The 14496-nt window shown below is 38.0% G+C and overlaps 1 protein-coding gene across 1 annotated transcript in view; it reads left to right on the forward strand.

Moving 5' to 3' along the window:
• Positions 1–14496, forward strand: part of LOC127651398 (ankyrin-2-like) — a 100758-nt gene that overhangs the window by 56961 nt on the left and 29301 nt on the right. Inside the window, 16 exon segments of the mRNA XM_052137193.1 lie at positions 1821–1919; positions 2052–2150; positions 2528–2725; positions 4181–4279; positions 4449–4547; positions 7609–7707; positions 7800–7898; positions 8027–8099; positions 8740–8863; positions 9341–9425; positions 9948–10051; positions 10465–10500; positions 11680–11904; positions 12211–12309; positions 12758–12912; positions 13472–13683. Of these exon segments, the coding sequence (XP_051993153.1) occupies positions 1821–1919; positions 2052–2150; positions 2528–2725; positions 4181–4279; positions 4449–4547; positions 7609–7707; positions 7800–7898; positions 8027–8099; positions 8740–8863; positions 9341–9425; positions 9948–10051; positions 10465–10500; positions 11680–11904; positions 12211–12309; positions 12758–12912; positions 13472–13683 (1905 nt within the window).

Consider the following 14496-nt stretch of genomic DNA (forward strand, 5'->3'; position numbering starts at 1 on the left):
AAACTAAAGGCAGAACCCTGACAATAACCCCTTATATTTTAAGAAATTATTGAAATAATTAATAAATAACATTTTATGTGTTTACAATTTTATGATAAACTTTTTTTTAAATTATTTTTAATGTCTTAAAGGGGTCATGACATGTTTTTTTTATTGTATTATTAAGTTCCCTTAGGTGCAATTATAGTATTAATATATTTTTTTTTAAGAAAAACTTTTAAAATCTAGTGATTTATGACCTTTTCCCACCCTGTTTCTCATCCTCTGATTCAAACAGTCTGTTTTGGGGGCGTTTTCCATTTAAGACTTCAGTGTTAACGCCCACTGTTATGATTGGCTAACGTCAGTGCCTATGTATCAATTATTGACGCCCCCAGCCAGAACAATATGCAAGTAAACTAAGTAAAAACACTGTGATTATTCATAATGAATGAAATTGCGCTTTAAAAAGTAGTTTAAAGTTTAAAATAGATTACTTACAGTTTGCGTCGTCGTTGTTCCCAGAATAGTCGGCACGGACTTATCTTTGAGCAACAGTTTTCTGGCAAAGCCAGCATCATATTGAGATTTGTTCTCAAAACAGTCATCCTTAAAATGTACAGAACAAACGCTTAAGTTAACACTGCCGTGACTGGAACGTCCGCAAAAAATAAACTGCATCCATTTTTCCCTGACGTCTGGATCTTTCGGCAGCTTATTCAGAGGTTTTGTTTGACCACAGCCAGGAACAGCACATCTGTGTGGCATCGTAATTTTCCTGTGCACAAGTAGTCTCTGTCAGAGCTTGCTGTCCATCGACTGAACACTTGTGAGGCGACGGCGATACTGAAATGAGCGTAGTTGTCTTGCGCTTAAATCGTAGTTATCTTGTGCTGGAGGCGGTCATATGCAAACGCTGTTACGTCACTTCTAACCGACACGTCACTTCTAACCATGAATCCAGAACGAGCTGTATTTTGAGCTTGATTAAATAAATGATTCGTTTAGAATGGGGAGGACGTCTTAAAATATTAAACTTGCAGGACGTTTTAATGATACAAAGACCTCTTATATACCAAAAGATCAAGGCAAATTTGGTTTCTCATGTCATGACCCCTTTAAGTTTAAAAGCATGCAATTTCAGTTCTGTGTACTCTATTTTCAAGCCAAAAGTCTTATTTTATTCCACTGGAAGGCAACAATTACTAGAATTTTTGTTCCCCCTCTATCACCTTCCATGACATTATACTGATTTGAAATGTAGGTGGTGCTCTAACACATTTTATTCCTCACCCATAGACAACATGTCTTTTTTAAGTGCTGAGAGCTTCCACACTGTTTTGTTGAATATCATGGCTCCTGAGTTGTCTAGAGGTGCAATCTAGGTGTCATTGGAAAGCAGAGAATCTATAGATGGGAACCTATTTTGCTGCTAATTTGTTTCTCATACTTTTTGAAAATTTCACTTTGTGATATTTTTTGTAAATAATTCAAACTGGTATTATGGCAACAAAATAAACTACAGTCACCTTCCTCAGATTGAGAGCTTTCATTTGATATTTGAATTGTCTATTTAAGTGCTATGTAAAGGACATTTAAAAATTTCTACAAAGTAACATCTACGTGGGGCCACTTTGCGGCACAAATGTTTTCAGGCCATATTTTGTATATGCAAAAGTGATAGGATTCTTGAAAAGTTCAGATTGTAAGCTTTCAAATGATACCACATATGCCTAACTTATGCATCCAGGGACTTCAGTATTTTAAATGATAAAATGGATTGCCATATAGCACCTCCCCAGAGTTTAAGAGGTTTACAGATTATATTCTTCCCATTGTAGAAAGGCTTCACTCCTCTACATGTTGCTGCTAAATATGGAAGCCTAGATGTGGCAGAACTCCTCCTACAGCGCAGAGCTCTTCTTGATGATGCTGGAAAGGTGAAAATATAAAGCTTATGTAATGTAATATGGAACTAGAATTTCTTTCATTTTCTGCTGGCCATACATTATAAAAATGTCTTAAAATTAAAAATATACATTCACTATTTTCTCTTTCTCTCTCTGAAACAGTATGGTCTTACTCCTCTACATGTTGCTGCTCACTATGATAACCAGCAGGTGGCGATGTTGCTGTTGGATAAAGGGGCTTCTCCTCATGCTACTGCAAAGGTGCCAATCTTATTGGATTGCAAAATGCCAGATATAATTCATAGTGCTGGTCTATGATCAAATTTGAACCACACTGGTAGTCTCTTCGTCCAGCAGTGTAGCAGCATGTCGAGCTCTAGTGATTAAATCACCTTGAAATGGCATAGTATGAAATACTAATATGCACTACTAATGGAACTAATTCTAATGACAAGAGATTTCCAATGGAATCAGAAGCTTCAGTATGATTGTCTGGCTTTATGCAATTTCTGGGAGTCAGGTTGCACGTGTTTTTATCAGTCTAAGTATTTTCAAGGTACCATAAGCTACAATGAGTGCCTATTTTGGTATTGGCCAATGTATAGCCTGAGAGTTTATTTTAATCTTTCCCTGCACAGAATGGCTACACACCTCTGCACATTGCGGCAAAGAAGAACCAGACCCAGATCGCCTCTGCCCTGTTGCAGTATGGAGCAGAGACTAATGTGTTGACCATGCAGGGTGTGAGCCCTTTACACCTGGCCTCTCAGGAGTGCCACACAGAGATGGCCTCCCTGCTACTGGAGAGGGGTGCACATGTCAGTGTAGCCACTAAGGTCTGTATGATCATCGGACAAATGAATAGTGCTTATGCAAACAGGATCCAGAGAGGTTTCTATTCACAGTAAGAAAAAAAAAGTTTTAAGCATCTATGATTGGTACAGCACCAATGCTTGCAAGTTAGACTACCACCAGCTCACTGAATATTGTTTAAAAAAGTTGAAATCATAATTCAACAGGCTGTAATGTAAAACTGTGAGATCTTTAGATTGAAAGAGCTGACTGCATGTATACAAATACATATAAATATTAATTCAAACTTAAAATATGTCTTATAAAAATTATATAACAGATTTGTCAAAGACAAATGTAATATAATGGTGATTGAGAGATATACCTTAAATGTATGGGTGTCCAAATTCAAATGTATGCTGCTTTAAATACCAAAATGTGGTCAAATTTTAGTGGGGGCACATGGCATTTACCAGAACGCTTTAGATTTCATATAGACTACACTGTAAAAGGGCTAATTGAAAACGCACAACTTCAACACATTTGCACCTTGAATAAGTGGGGGGACGGACTTTTGTTTCATTGAAAGTTCGGGGGATACGTCCCCTGCCTCACATTCTACACCCTTGCTTAAAAGCCTGTTGGATCATATTTAATACATGGATTTCAACATGCTTTTTCAAAATAATTATGTACAAAATGTTAATCAAGCACAAGTTGCATATATTCAGCAAATATTCATTTTAAAATCCTATACCTGCTTAATATGCAGAGACAACTATTAGTGAGCCATTCATAGGTTAATTTTCTCGGAAACTGTAAGCGCTGTCTTTCTATGGTGCTTTGAAAATTGCTGTTTGTTTTTCGACCTGCTTAGACCTAGCCCAATCATGTTACTTAACCAATGGTGTGAGTTTGGGCGGGGACTATCTCTTTGTTTGACCAACGGCAGATGGGGGTTTTGCAATTCTGTTTGGTGTGCTAGTCAACCAGAAATGACTTATTTCAGCTTTAATAATACAGAGGCTTTAGAAAATCATGTATCAAATTTGATACAGGAGCCTTTACATGGTTGTTAGTTGCTATTTTACCCTGCTACTGTCTTGGGATATAATTTGACCTCTTTCCAGTAAATAATATTTTACACTCAGGTGGGATATCGCACATGCTCATACATACACATTTTCACATATGCATTATAGTTCAGTTATGAACAAGTTTGGTAAATTAGTAAAAAAAAAAAAAAAAAGTTAAAACAGATGTGTGATATTTTCTAGGTAATGCAAGGTTTACCAGATTTCTGTCATCCAAATTGATTAAAATAAATGCAGACACTCTCATCTTTGATCATGGCATAGTTGCAGGCAAAAGAGAAAGTTACCCTCTACTTGCATTACAGTTTAGCTAAATTTACACAGTGCTTATAATTTATTATTGGACCATGTACACACCCTTGTAAGCATTATTAAGTGAATAATGTAATTCCCTTCTTTTTTTAGAGTGGTCTGACACCTCTTCACCTCACTGCTCAGGAGGACAGAGTGCAGGTTGCTGAAATACTGGTCAAGCACGATGCAAACATAGACCAGCAGACCAAAGTGAGCTTAGCCTGTAGTTTTACATATGCATCCTAGTGACTAAGAATGCCTAGTGACTAAAAGAATAATTTAGAAATAATGCATACTATAATATATGATAAGTACAGGCTCTGGTGTTTAGGCATTTCATATTTCTGAATCTGATGTTAATATTTGTTATTTCTACTAGCTGGGCTATACTCCTCTTATTGTGGCTTGTCACTATGGAAATGTCAAAATGGTTAACTGCCTTTTGCAAAATGGCGCTAATGTCAATGCGAAAACTAAGGTAAGAGAATATATTCTATTAATATGAATTATTCTATTAATATATTCTATTAATTATTCTATAATAATGTGATACCAAGTTATTATTTAATAACCCAATTATTTAATGATTTTATCATTTTGTGTATCATAACTGTTTTGACCATTGAAATGGAGATACTCTCAATTTGCAGCCTTTAAATATTCTATCTAGAGGTCGACCGATAGTGGATTTTACAAATACCGATATCTAAGGTGGTGGAAAACGCCGATAACCAATGAATCGGCCAATAGTTTTTAAAATTGATTTACAGAATGTTAAAAAGCTTTCTTAGACCTTCCTTGACAGGCACAGACATAGAGGCTTCAAGAGTCCAAAATGAATAAAATCCCAGATGCAGTTTATCATGAAACCTATATCACAATAATAGCCAGAAATGTTTTAACTTGGAGCATGCCGTGGGTCTATGAACAAGCCCGAAATACACATACTTATTTCAAAACTCAAACTCAAAAGACTTAGCTCCATTTCAATAATATATATTGAAGTATTTCCCAAATAAAGCTTTTTTCGCTCTCTTTCTCAGTCCTCTTTGCACCTTGCAGTGCTTGAGGTAAAGGCAAGGGAGCACCACCTATCTCTGTCAGCTTCTGCTGTGGGGGCGGTCTGGAGGGTCACTATTCTTGCTTTCAGCTCTCTCTCCACTGTCCTGCACCTTGCTTCCTTGGGTCTGCCACGGTTTCTTTTCCCCTATGGTGTCAAGTGGAGTGCTGTCCTGGGCAAGGAATTAGGAGGATTTCTGCAGCTAAGGTAGATTATCTTTTCCAGTGCTTCTAGGGGTCTATCATTGATGTTGATGGATTACTCTACTCTTGAGTTCTTCTTTATCAGTTGGGTCTTTTTGGTGTTGACTTTAAGGTAGATGGTGCTGGCTATCTCTGAGAGGCTTTCCACCTTCTGCTGCATATCTTGGTGTCTGCATGAAAGCAGCCCTATGTCATCAGCGTTGTTCAGGTCTTCCAGCACCAAGGTGAGCGTCCACTGGATACCCTGTCTCCTTCCCTCAGTGGTGCCATGGAGAAGAGTAGTGGTGAGAGGATACAGCCTTGCTGGATGTCAGTGTTTACCTGGAAAGCTTCTGACAGATGGTTCTGGTGGATGACTTTGCACTCAAAGTTTTCATAAAGTGACTTAATTAAGTTGACTAACTTTTGGGGTATCCCATAGTGTCTAAGGATCTTCCACAGCAACGCACGGTGTAGACTATTGGAAGCTTTCTCAAAGTCCACAAAAACAATGTGGAGTGTGCTGTTCCATTCATGGGATTGTTCAAGAATCTGTCATAAAACAAAAATGTGATTGATGCAGGATCTTCCTTTTCTGAAAGTGTCTTGTTCTTGGCGGAGAATGGTATCTACTGCTTCAGAGATACATTGGAGTGTGATGCGACTGAAGACTTTACTGGTAAGTGATAGTAGTGTGACACCTCTCCAGTTGTTACAGTTTCCAAGGTCCCCTTTCTTTGCTATTTTCACTATGATGCCGGTCTTCCAGATGGCAGGGGATTTGTCACTGTCCCAGATTTCCTTTAAGATGCCTTGGATGATCCGTGGTATTTCTTGATCTTCTGCCTTCAGCATTTCAGAGCATATGCGGTCCTTGCCTGGTGTTTTGTTGCTTTTCAACTTACTGATGGATTCCTTTATTTCTTCGATGGTGATCGGTTCCATGTTGATTTCTAGGTCTATTTCTGCCTCTGGAATGTCAACTGTTGTTTTTGGATCTGGACGGTTAAAGATGTTCTGGAAATGTTGTTTCCATAAGTGCAGTTTAGCCTGTTATTCGGTGATGACTGTTCCAATTTTTGATTTTACAGGGAGGTTGTGGGTCTGCCCATAGTCCCCTTTTAATTTCCTAGTGATCTGGTAAACTGTTTTCATGTCTTTTTGTTTGGCGGCTGTCTCAGCTTCTGCAAGTTGGTCGTGGTATTGTCGTTTGTCTCTACTTGCCGAGGACTTCCTTGTCTTTTTCTCTGTACTGTGGTTCTTTCATTCACCCTTGGTGACTTGGTGTTTAGAAGTTTCTTCTTCAGTTGTCTTCTTTCTTCGATGGTTCTCCATGTTGTTTCTGAAATCCATTCCACTTTCTTCTTCTTGGATCCTAAAACGTCTTTTCCAGTTTCCCTCATTGCTTGATTAAAGGTATCAATAGTAAGCACTGTTTCATCTTGGAGGATGGTGAGTCGGTTCTTCAGAGATATGCCAAACTCTCTGCGGATTAGTGGGTGTTTCAGCTTGGCTACTTCAAAGCATTGGCTTCTGTTCTCCCTGGTTTTCACTTTCCTCAGCTTGAGAGACAACTTTGCCACTAGAAGATTATGTTCACTGCCAATAACTGCATGTCTCATCACCCATACGTCCCGCAGGGAGTGCCTCCACTTGCCGTTGACAATGACATGATCAATCTAGCTCTGGGTTCTGCCATCTGGGTATGACCATGTCATCTTGTGGATGTTTTTATCGGTGAAGAGAGTGCCATTGATGACAATGCCATTGCCTTCACAAAGAATGATGTGCCATTCGCTGTTGTCTGTGCATTCGCTCAGGCCATGTTTTCCCATTCTTCTTTCTGTAGCTTCGTTGTTATTTCAAACTCTTGCATTAAAGTCTTCTGTAAGGAGGAGTACAACATGTCTTGGGATATCTTCAAGGGTTTCTTGTAGTTAGTCTTGTTTTAGAACCAAGTTGTTCTAACTGTAAAATCCTCTAGTGCAGGCACAGAGGAACACTGAGAAATACACTGAAAAATAATAATAAAAAACTATGCCCATTGTACAAAGGGGCCTCAGTTTGTTCCTGGGAGGCAGCTGATACCCTAACCCCACCAACAACAAGAGGCACCTTTCTCCCATCTCGAAAAACTACTGGCAACTATCGGCATAGATTCTTACAGATAACCGATAGTTCCAAAAAGCAAATATCGGCACCAGTTAATCTGTAAAACCAAAATATAGGTCTACCTCTAATTCTAATAAGATTGTACATTTCTGTTTACCCTATTGATGTGATTGTTTTCATCTTAGAATGGTTACACACCACTTCACCAAGCAGCTCAGCAGGGAAATACACATATTATCAACGTCCTACTGCAGCATGGGGCTAAGCCTAATGCTGTTACTATGGTGAGAGACACACTCATACACACACACACACACAAATAATATTGGTTCTGTATTTTTCTCCTCTAACCTCCAGCTCTTTCTATCTCTCTTAGAATGGAAACACTGCTCTCTCTATTGCCAAGCGTCTGGGGTACATCTCTGTGGTAGACACTCTGAAAGTTGTTACTGAGGAAATAATCACAACAACAACTGTACGTAACCAACTTACAGTATGTATAAGCATATAAGGTTCCACATTGAATATCTGAAAATCATTTTTAATCCTATTGTATATACATTGAATGCCTTGTTGGTTTGATGATAATTTGTAACATTATAGACGGTGACAGAGAAACACAAACTGAACGTTCCAGAGACGATGACAGAGGTTCTGGATGTTTCTGATGAAGAGGGTAAGTGTTGGTATTTTACTGCTAGCTTGTATTATGCCTCAGGTTTTCATGTACCTGTGTAAAAGCTTCTGTGCCTCTATAGCATTAGATCAGACAGAGGAGGAGCCATTTACTGAAGTGTCTGTGGAGATTGAAGGTATATAGGGTATAGATATACTGTAGAGTGAACAGAATTATTCCCTTTACTAATTTTACACTTTTTTTTTTGTTATATGTGCTAATGTGAGGATGAAAAAAATATTTCAAAATTACAAAATGAAATGGTAATATGGGGTCAGAATAATGCTTGCATTATTTATATCACTATTAGTATACACTATTACATACCACTCGGAAAATGAGGAATTCCAGTGTGTTGTTGACTAATTTGCCAAATGTCAGAATTCAGCAAATCAATTTTTTTTTTTATAAAATATGAATACAAATAATGAAATGTTTAATCTTTAAGAATTTAGTTTGGTTTGCTACTGTTCGTAACGGTCGAGTTTTTACAAAAAGCATTCACAAATGTGAAGTTATGATGTCAAGTTATGATTTGGGCTGTTTAATAAACTACAACTAAGAGTCAGTTAGTCAGTTGAATACATTATTCAATAATCAGTTAATTAGTCTGTTAATCAGACAATCTGCATTTGATCAGGTGAGGACACAATGACAGGTGATGGAAGCGAGTACCTGAGAGCAGAGGACCTGAGAGAACTGGGTGATGACTCCCTGCCTGGGCACTACCTGGATGGCATGAGCTACAGCCACAACCTAGACCGGTAAACTCCTCCCATAGTCACAAAAACACATATACTTGTGAGGTTTCTGTGTAAAAAAAGATAGACACTTGTATTTAATTTGACTTGAATAGACTTAAGGTCTTAAGGCGTAGTGGGCTAAAACACATAAATGTTAATCAGAAGGTCGCTGGTTCGATCCCCACAGCCACCAGCATTGTGTCCTTGAGCAAGGCACTTAACTCCAGGTTGCTCCTGGGGGATTGTCCCTGTAATAAGTGCACTGTAAGTCGCTTTGGATAAAACCGTCTGCCAAATGCATAAATGTAAATGTAAAGTGCCTTGGGGTATTCAGTGGTATGAATATGTTGGTAACTATCTGTTACCTTCACTGTGCCATGGTACAGCCTCAGTACTTTTTTGTAAAGGAACTCATTTTCAGATATCTGGCTCTCACAAGTATAGGGAAACAAGTACACACTTACATATTGCCATATTTGTTTGCCTGTCCCACCTCAGGTCACATGACACCCCCAGTCATCTTAGCTACAGGGGTGAAGGAATGCTAATTGAGGACATGATCACCAGCCACCAGATTAATAGGGTGAACTTTCACATCTCATACATGCGCACACACACACACACACACACACACACACACACACACACACACACACACACACACACACACACACATGTTGTGTTTCCATGTTTTATGGGGACTTTCCATAGACATAATGGTTTTTATACTGTACAAACTTTATATTCTATCCCCTAAACCTAACCCTACCCCTAAACCTAACCCTCACAGAAAACATTCTGCATTTTTACATTTTCAAAAAACATAATTTAGTATGATTTATAAGCTGTTTTCCTCATGGGGACCGACAAAATGTCCCCACAAGGTCAAAAATTTCGGGTTTTACTATCCTTATGGGGACATTTGGTCCCCACAAAGTGATAAATACACGCTCACACATACACACACACACACACACTCACGCTCACACACACACACACACTCATGCTCACACACTCATGCTCACACACACACACACACATGTGGGAATAGCTCATCTTGCACGATCTCCTGATATATTATAATCTGAGATTTTTTGTTTGCCAGGTTTCTGCTTTCTCTCGCAGGAATGAGAAAGACTCATATCGACTGAGCTGGGGTACTGAACATCTTGATAACGTGGTACTAACCAGTACTCTTCTGCAGTCAGGGTTAGTAAGTCACCCATTCTTAAACACACACGCACGCACGCACACACACAGAGGAACCTTGGCTCCCCCTTTACACAAACTAGTACAACATACAACAGACAAAGCTTTGACTAAAGTAAGAAATATACAGGTATACTGTATATCCTTTGTTAAAGCTGGCATTTCATTACCTGCAACTATTTGTAGAACATGATGAATGATAGTTGTTCAATTTCCTATCATATTGTGCTGTCTTGCTGTTTCTTTCTTTCTTTCTTTCTTTCTTTCTTTCTTTCTTTCTTTCTTTCTTTCTTTCTTTCTTTCTTTCTATTCCTCTCTATTACACTCACTTCCTCTCCCTAAATCGCTCATCGCTGAGCTCCTTCTCTCTTTACCTCTGCTGATTGTGATTGTATCTTGTGTTCTGCTTTTAGTCGATCTACCCCATGCCTTGACCATGACAATAGCAGGTGATCTTCCACTTCTCTTCATTTCTCCCCTATTGTCTTCCAATCCTTCATCTATGTTTAATATATTATTGCATGTAATTTTAATAACTGACTGCTTTGAGGTTTTCAAATAGATCCTGTTGTGTCTATCAACATTTTAATAAGCATGTTTTGATTGAGACAATAGGACATGTTTTAGCTTTTATAGAGAACCCCATGACTAATATCCAATATTTTTCTCATGGGCCGGGATAACACTGGACACATTTCCTTCCCTACTCGGTTTTCTCCTAACCCTTCTTGAGCATGTGTAAGGTTGTCATTCTTCATTACTCAGAAACTGTTGGGACCTATCATAACTACATGAGCAATACATGACATAAAGCAACACCTAAAAAGACATTGTTATTTTATATACGTGAGCCAGTCATTTTACAATCCATTATTTTGCAGTAATGCAATCATATAATTAAAGGAAACAAAAATGTATGCATTGCATTCGGCACCAAACGGTAGGCTATTGCAAAAATAATCATTGTTTCCAAACATGAAAGCCCTTAGAGGCCATAAAATAAGTGATTGCGGGAAAACAAGACAGAAAAATAATAATAATTGCCTAGTTGGGTTTCCATACGTTTGGAAGCAAGAATTTACATCACCTTTAAAGGAGTTGTTTACTCAAAAATTCTGTCATTGTTTACTCACCTTCTTGTCATTCTCATCCTAACACAAAATAATTGGTTTTCCTGCTCATATATGCACATTTTCCTCCTGGCTGCCCTTTACCATACAGTAAAAGTGAATTGGGACAATGTTGACATGTGGGCTATATGTCCAGTCATTTGAAGCCTTGTGTGAGGAACAAACTAGAATTTAAATTGTAATTCCCATGGCAGAACATGCAAGAACCAATGATGTTTTAATGTCTGATGTGAAACCCTGAGGCGCCATATTTGAATGTACGTGAGAACTACAGCGGCTGATTTCAATTTTGGTACATTATTATATGGATTAAAGCATTTTGGACATTCTGCAAAATTACTTTTTTGGTGTTTCATAGAATAAAGAAAATCATAAGGGTTTGGAATAAAATTAGTGTGAGTAAATGGTGATTGAATTTGTGTGTGAATGCATGTTTGTAGTGTTGTGTGATTCATAGTCAAAAACCCAAATTTCTCATTCTTCTTTTCCTGAATTCAGCTTCCTAGTTAGTTTCATGGTGGATGCCCGCGGTGGAGCCATGCGTGGCTGTCGACACAATGGATTACGCATTATTGTGCCGCCTAGAAAATGTTCAGCACCTACAAGGGTCACATGTCGTCTGGTAAAAAGGCACAGGCTGGCATCTATGCCCCCTATGGTAGATGGAGAGGGACTTGCAGGCAAGATCATTGAAGTTGGCCCTACCGGAGCCCAATTCCTTGGGTAAGAGGATGCAGAGTCTGAAAGAGAGTGTTAAGAGAAATGTTCAGTATCACCATGAAAATGTTTGTCTACTTTTATGTGTGCGCTTGAGTATGGAGGACGAGGGTGTATGTTTTCAATTTTGTCTATAAAGTCTTGCTTTTTCAGTCAAGATGTCAACGTGTCTAAGACATCATAGCTTGGAGGAATGGCAAGCATGTATATTATCAATGTATCCATACTCTCTCTCTGTACATCTGAGTTTAGTAATAGGTTTACAGTCTTTCTTGTGTTTTACATCTTTTCTATTCGCTGCGTTTGGAACAGTAAACTCCACCTTCCAACTGCCCCTCCTCCTCTTAATGAGGGAGAGAGTCTTGTGAGCAGAATTCTGCAGCTGGGTCCACCCGACACCAAATTCCTCGGGTAGGACAGATCCTAATGTCAAAGATCCGTTGGATACCAGTCACATATTTCCCCCAATTCTTTTGTAATTCTTTACACCTCCATCTGTGCTAATTTAGGATAATGTTATATCCTGTTTAATTTGTCAATTTTTAATACATTTAGTTTTTATCATTTACAAATTTAAATAACAGTTTCCTCCCTTGAACCCTTCAGATTTCATTAGATTTAATTTTTTTATTCATACCTTTTTTCCCCTGTTGTTTTATTGCTATAGGTTCTATATATTGTATTATCCTTGAGTGTTTGTATTATTCATGGTTTTGTTTGTGTGCTTTATCTACCTTGCTGCATGTTATCCTTGTTTACATATGTTTTCTATTTTTTGCTTCCTTTAAAATCGACTCCACAAATGTATATCTAAAGAGTCTAAAACTTTAAAACTAAACTACTCTGCTTTATTTTTCAGGCCTGTAATAGTGGAGATCCCCCACTTTGCTGCTTTGCGTGGTATAGAGAGAGAATTGGTGATTCTGCGTAGTGAGACAGGAGAGAGCTGGAGAGAGCATCACTGTGATCATACAGAAGAGGAGCTCAATCAGATACTCAATGGCATGGACGAGGGTGAGTAGTGCCTGAATGGAGAGCCACCTGTCTCATCTACATTACAGTGAATTTGCTGCTACACTCAACTCAAACTCAGCCATGCAAATGTTAATTGGGTGCAAAAAAGAACACATATGTTAAGCCAAAGCTGTCGCTCTGGACTGAGCGAGTTTTATAGGGCTATTTGTCTTGATGGAATATTAATATGAAACTTTCTGAAACTCTAGATTGGTTGAAATGTGGTTGAAAAGACATTCACATGTATTTTTTTGGCTTAAAATAAAGTTCAGTTAAAGTTAAAGTACAAATAATAAAAAAATCATGTTAATCATTTCAACCATAGTGAAATTGAATGATTTTTTTTATTTTTATTTTTTTTTTTTAATTAAAAATAAATAAATAAAAATCTGTGCTTAGTGCTTGGACCCCAATCTATTTAATAATTAAAGACTAACAAATCGAATAGTATTTACATCCTGTTTTTATCTCACTCATAATCTGATTTTATGTTGAATACTGTAAATGGTGAAATATTTTCTATGACTTATTTGGGATATTTATGTCATATTTACACCAGAACTAGACCCTCCTGAGGAGCTGGAGAAAAATCGAATCTGCCGCATCATCACGCGAGATTTCCCACAATATTTTGCTGTGGTGTCCCGCATAAAGCAGGACAGTCACCTGATTGGTCCCGAGGGAGGGGTGCTAAGCAGCACACTTGTTCCACAGGTCCAGGCTGTGTTCCCAGAGGGAGCCCTAACCAAACGGATACGTGTGGGACTACAGGTATTCCATCATGTCATGAAAGCTTTTTTTTTTTTAGCTCTTAATGCGCCTTAAAGGAATAGTCCACCCAAAAAATTGTAATTCTCATATCATTCACTCACCCTCATGCCATCCCAGATGTGTTGTGAATCACTTTCTTTCTTCTTCAGAACACAAATGAAGATTTTTAGAAGAATATTTCAGCTCTGTAGGTCCATACATTGCAAGTAATCGAGTACCAAAATTTTAAAGCACCAAAAGCTCACGAAGGTGGCATAAAAGGGCATAAAGGTAATCCATAAAACTCCAGTGGTTAAATCCATGTCTTCCAAAGCTATATGATAAGTGTGATTGAAAAAAAAAGATCAATATTTAAGTCCTTTTTTATTATAAATCCCCACTTTCATGTTCACATTCTTCTTCTTCTGTTTTTGGTGATTCACATTCTTCGTGCATATCACACCTACTGGGCAGAGAGGAGTATATATATTAAAAAAGGACATAATTATTGATCTTTCTCTTACCCATACCTATCATATCTCTTCACTTTAGACTTAAAAGACTTAAGACCTTTATGTACATTTTGAAGTTTTTGCCACCATTCACTTGCATTATATGGACCAACAGCGCTGAAATACTCTACAAAAATGTTTGTTTGTGTTCACCAGAATAAAGAAAGTCATCTGGAATGGCATGAGGGTGAGTAAATAATGAGAGAATTTTCATTTTTTCATCAGTTTAATGTGGGGTTTCTCATTATTTCAATTGACTTTTTGTTGGACAGTTATTTTAGGCCAACACTATACAAAACATTTTTATTACTGCAGATCCATA

Source organism: Xyrauchen texanus, chromosome 11 (assembly GCF_025860055.1).
Source record: "Xyrauchen texanus isolate HMW12.3.18 chromosome 11, RBS_HiC_50CHRs, whole genome shotgun sequence".
NCBI lineage: Eukaryota > Metazoa > Chordata > Actinopteri > Cypriniformes > Catostomidae > Xyrauchen > Xyrauchen texanus.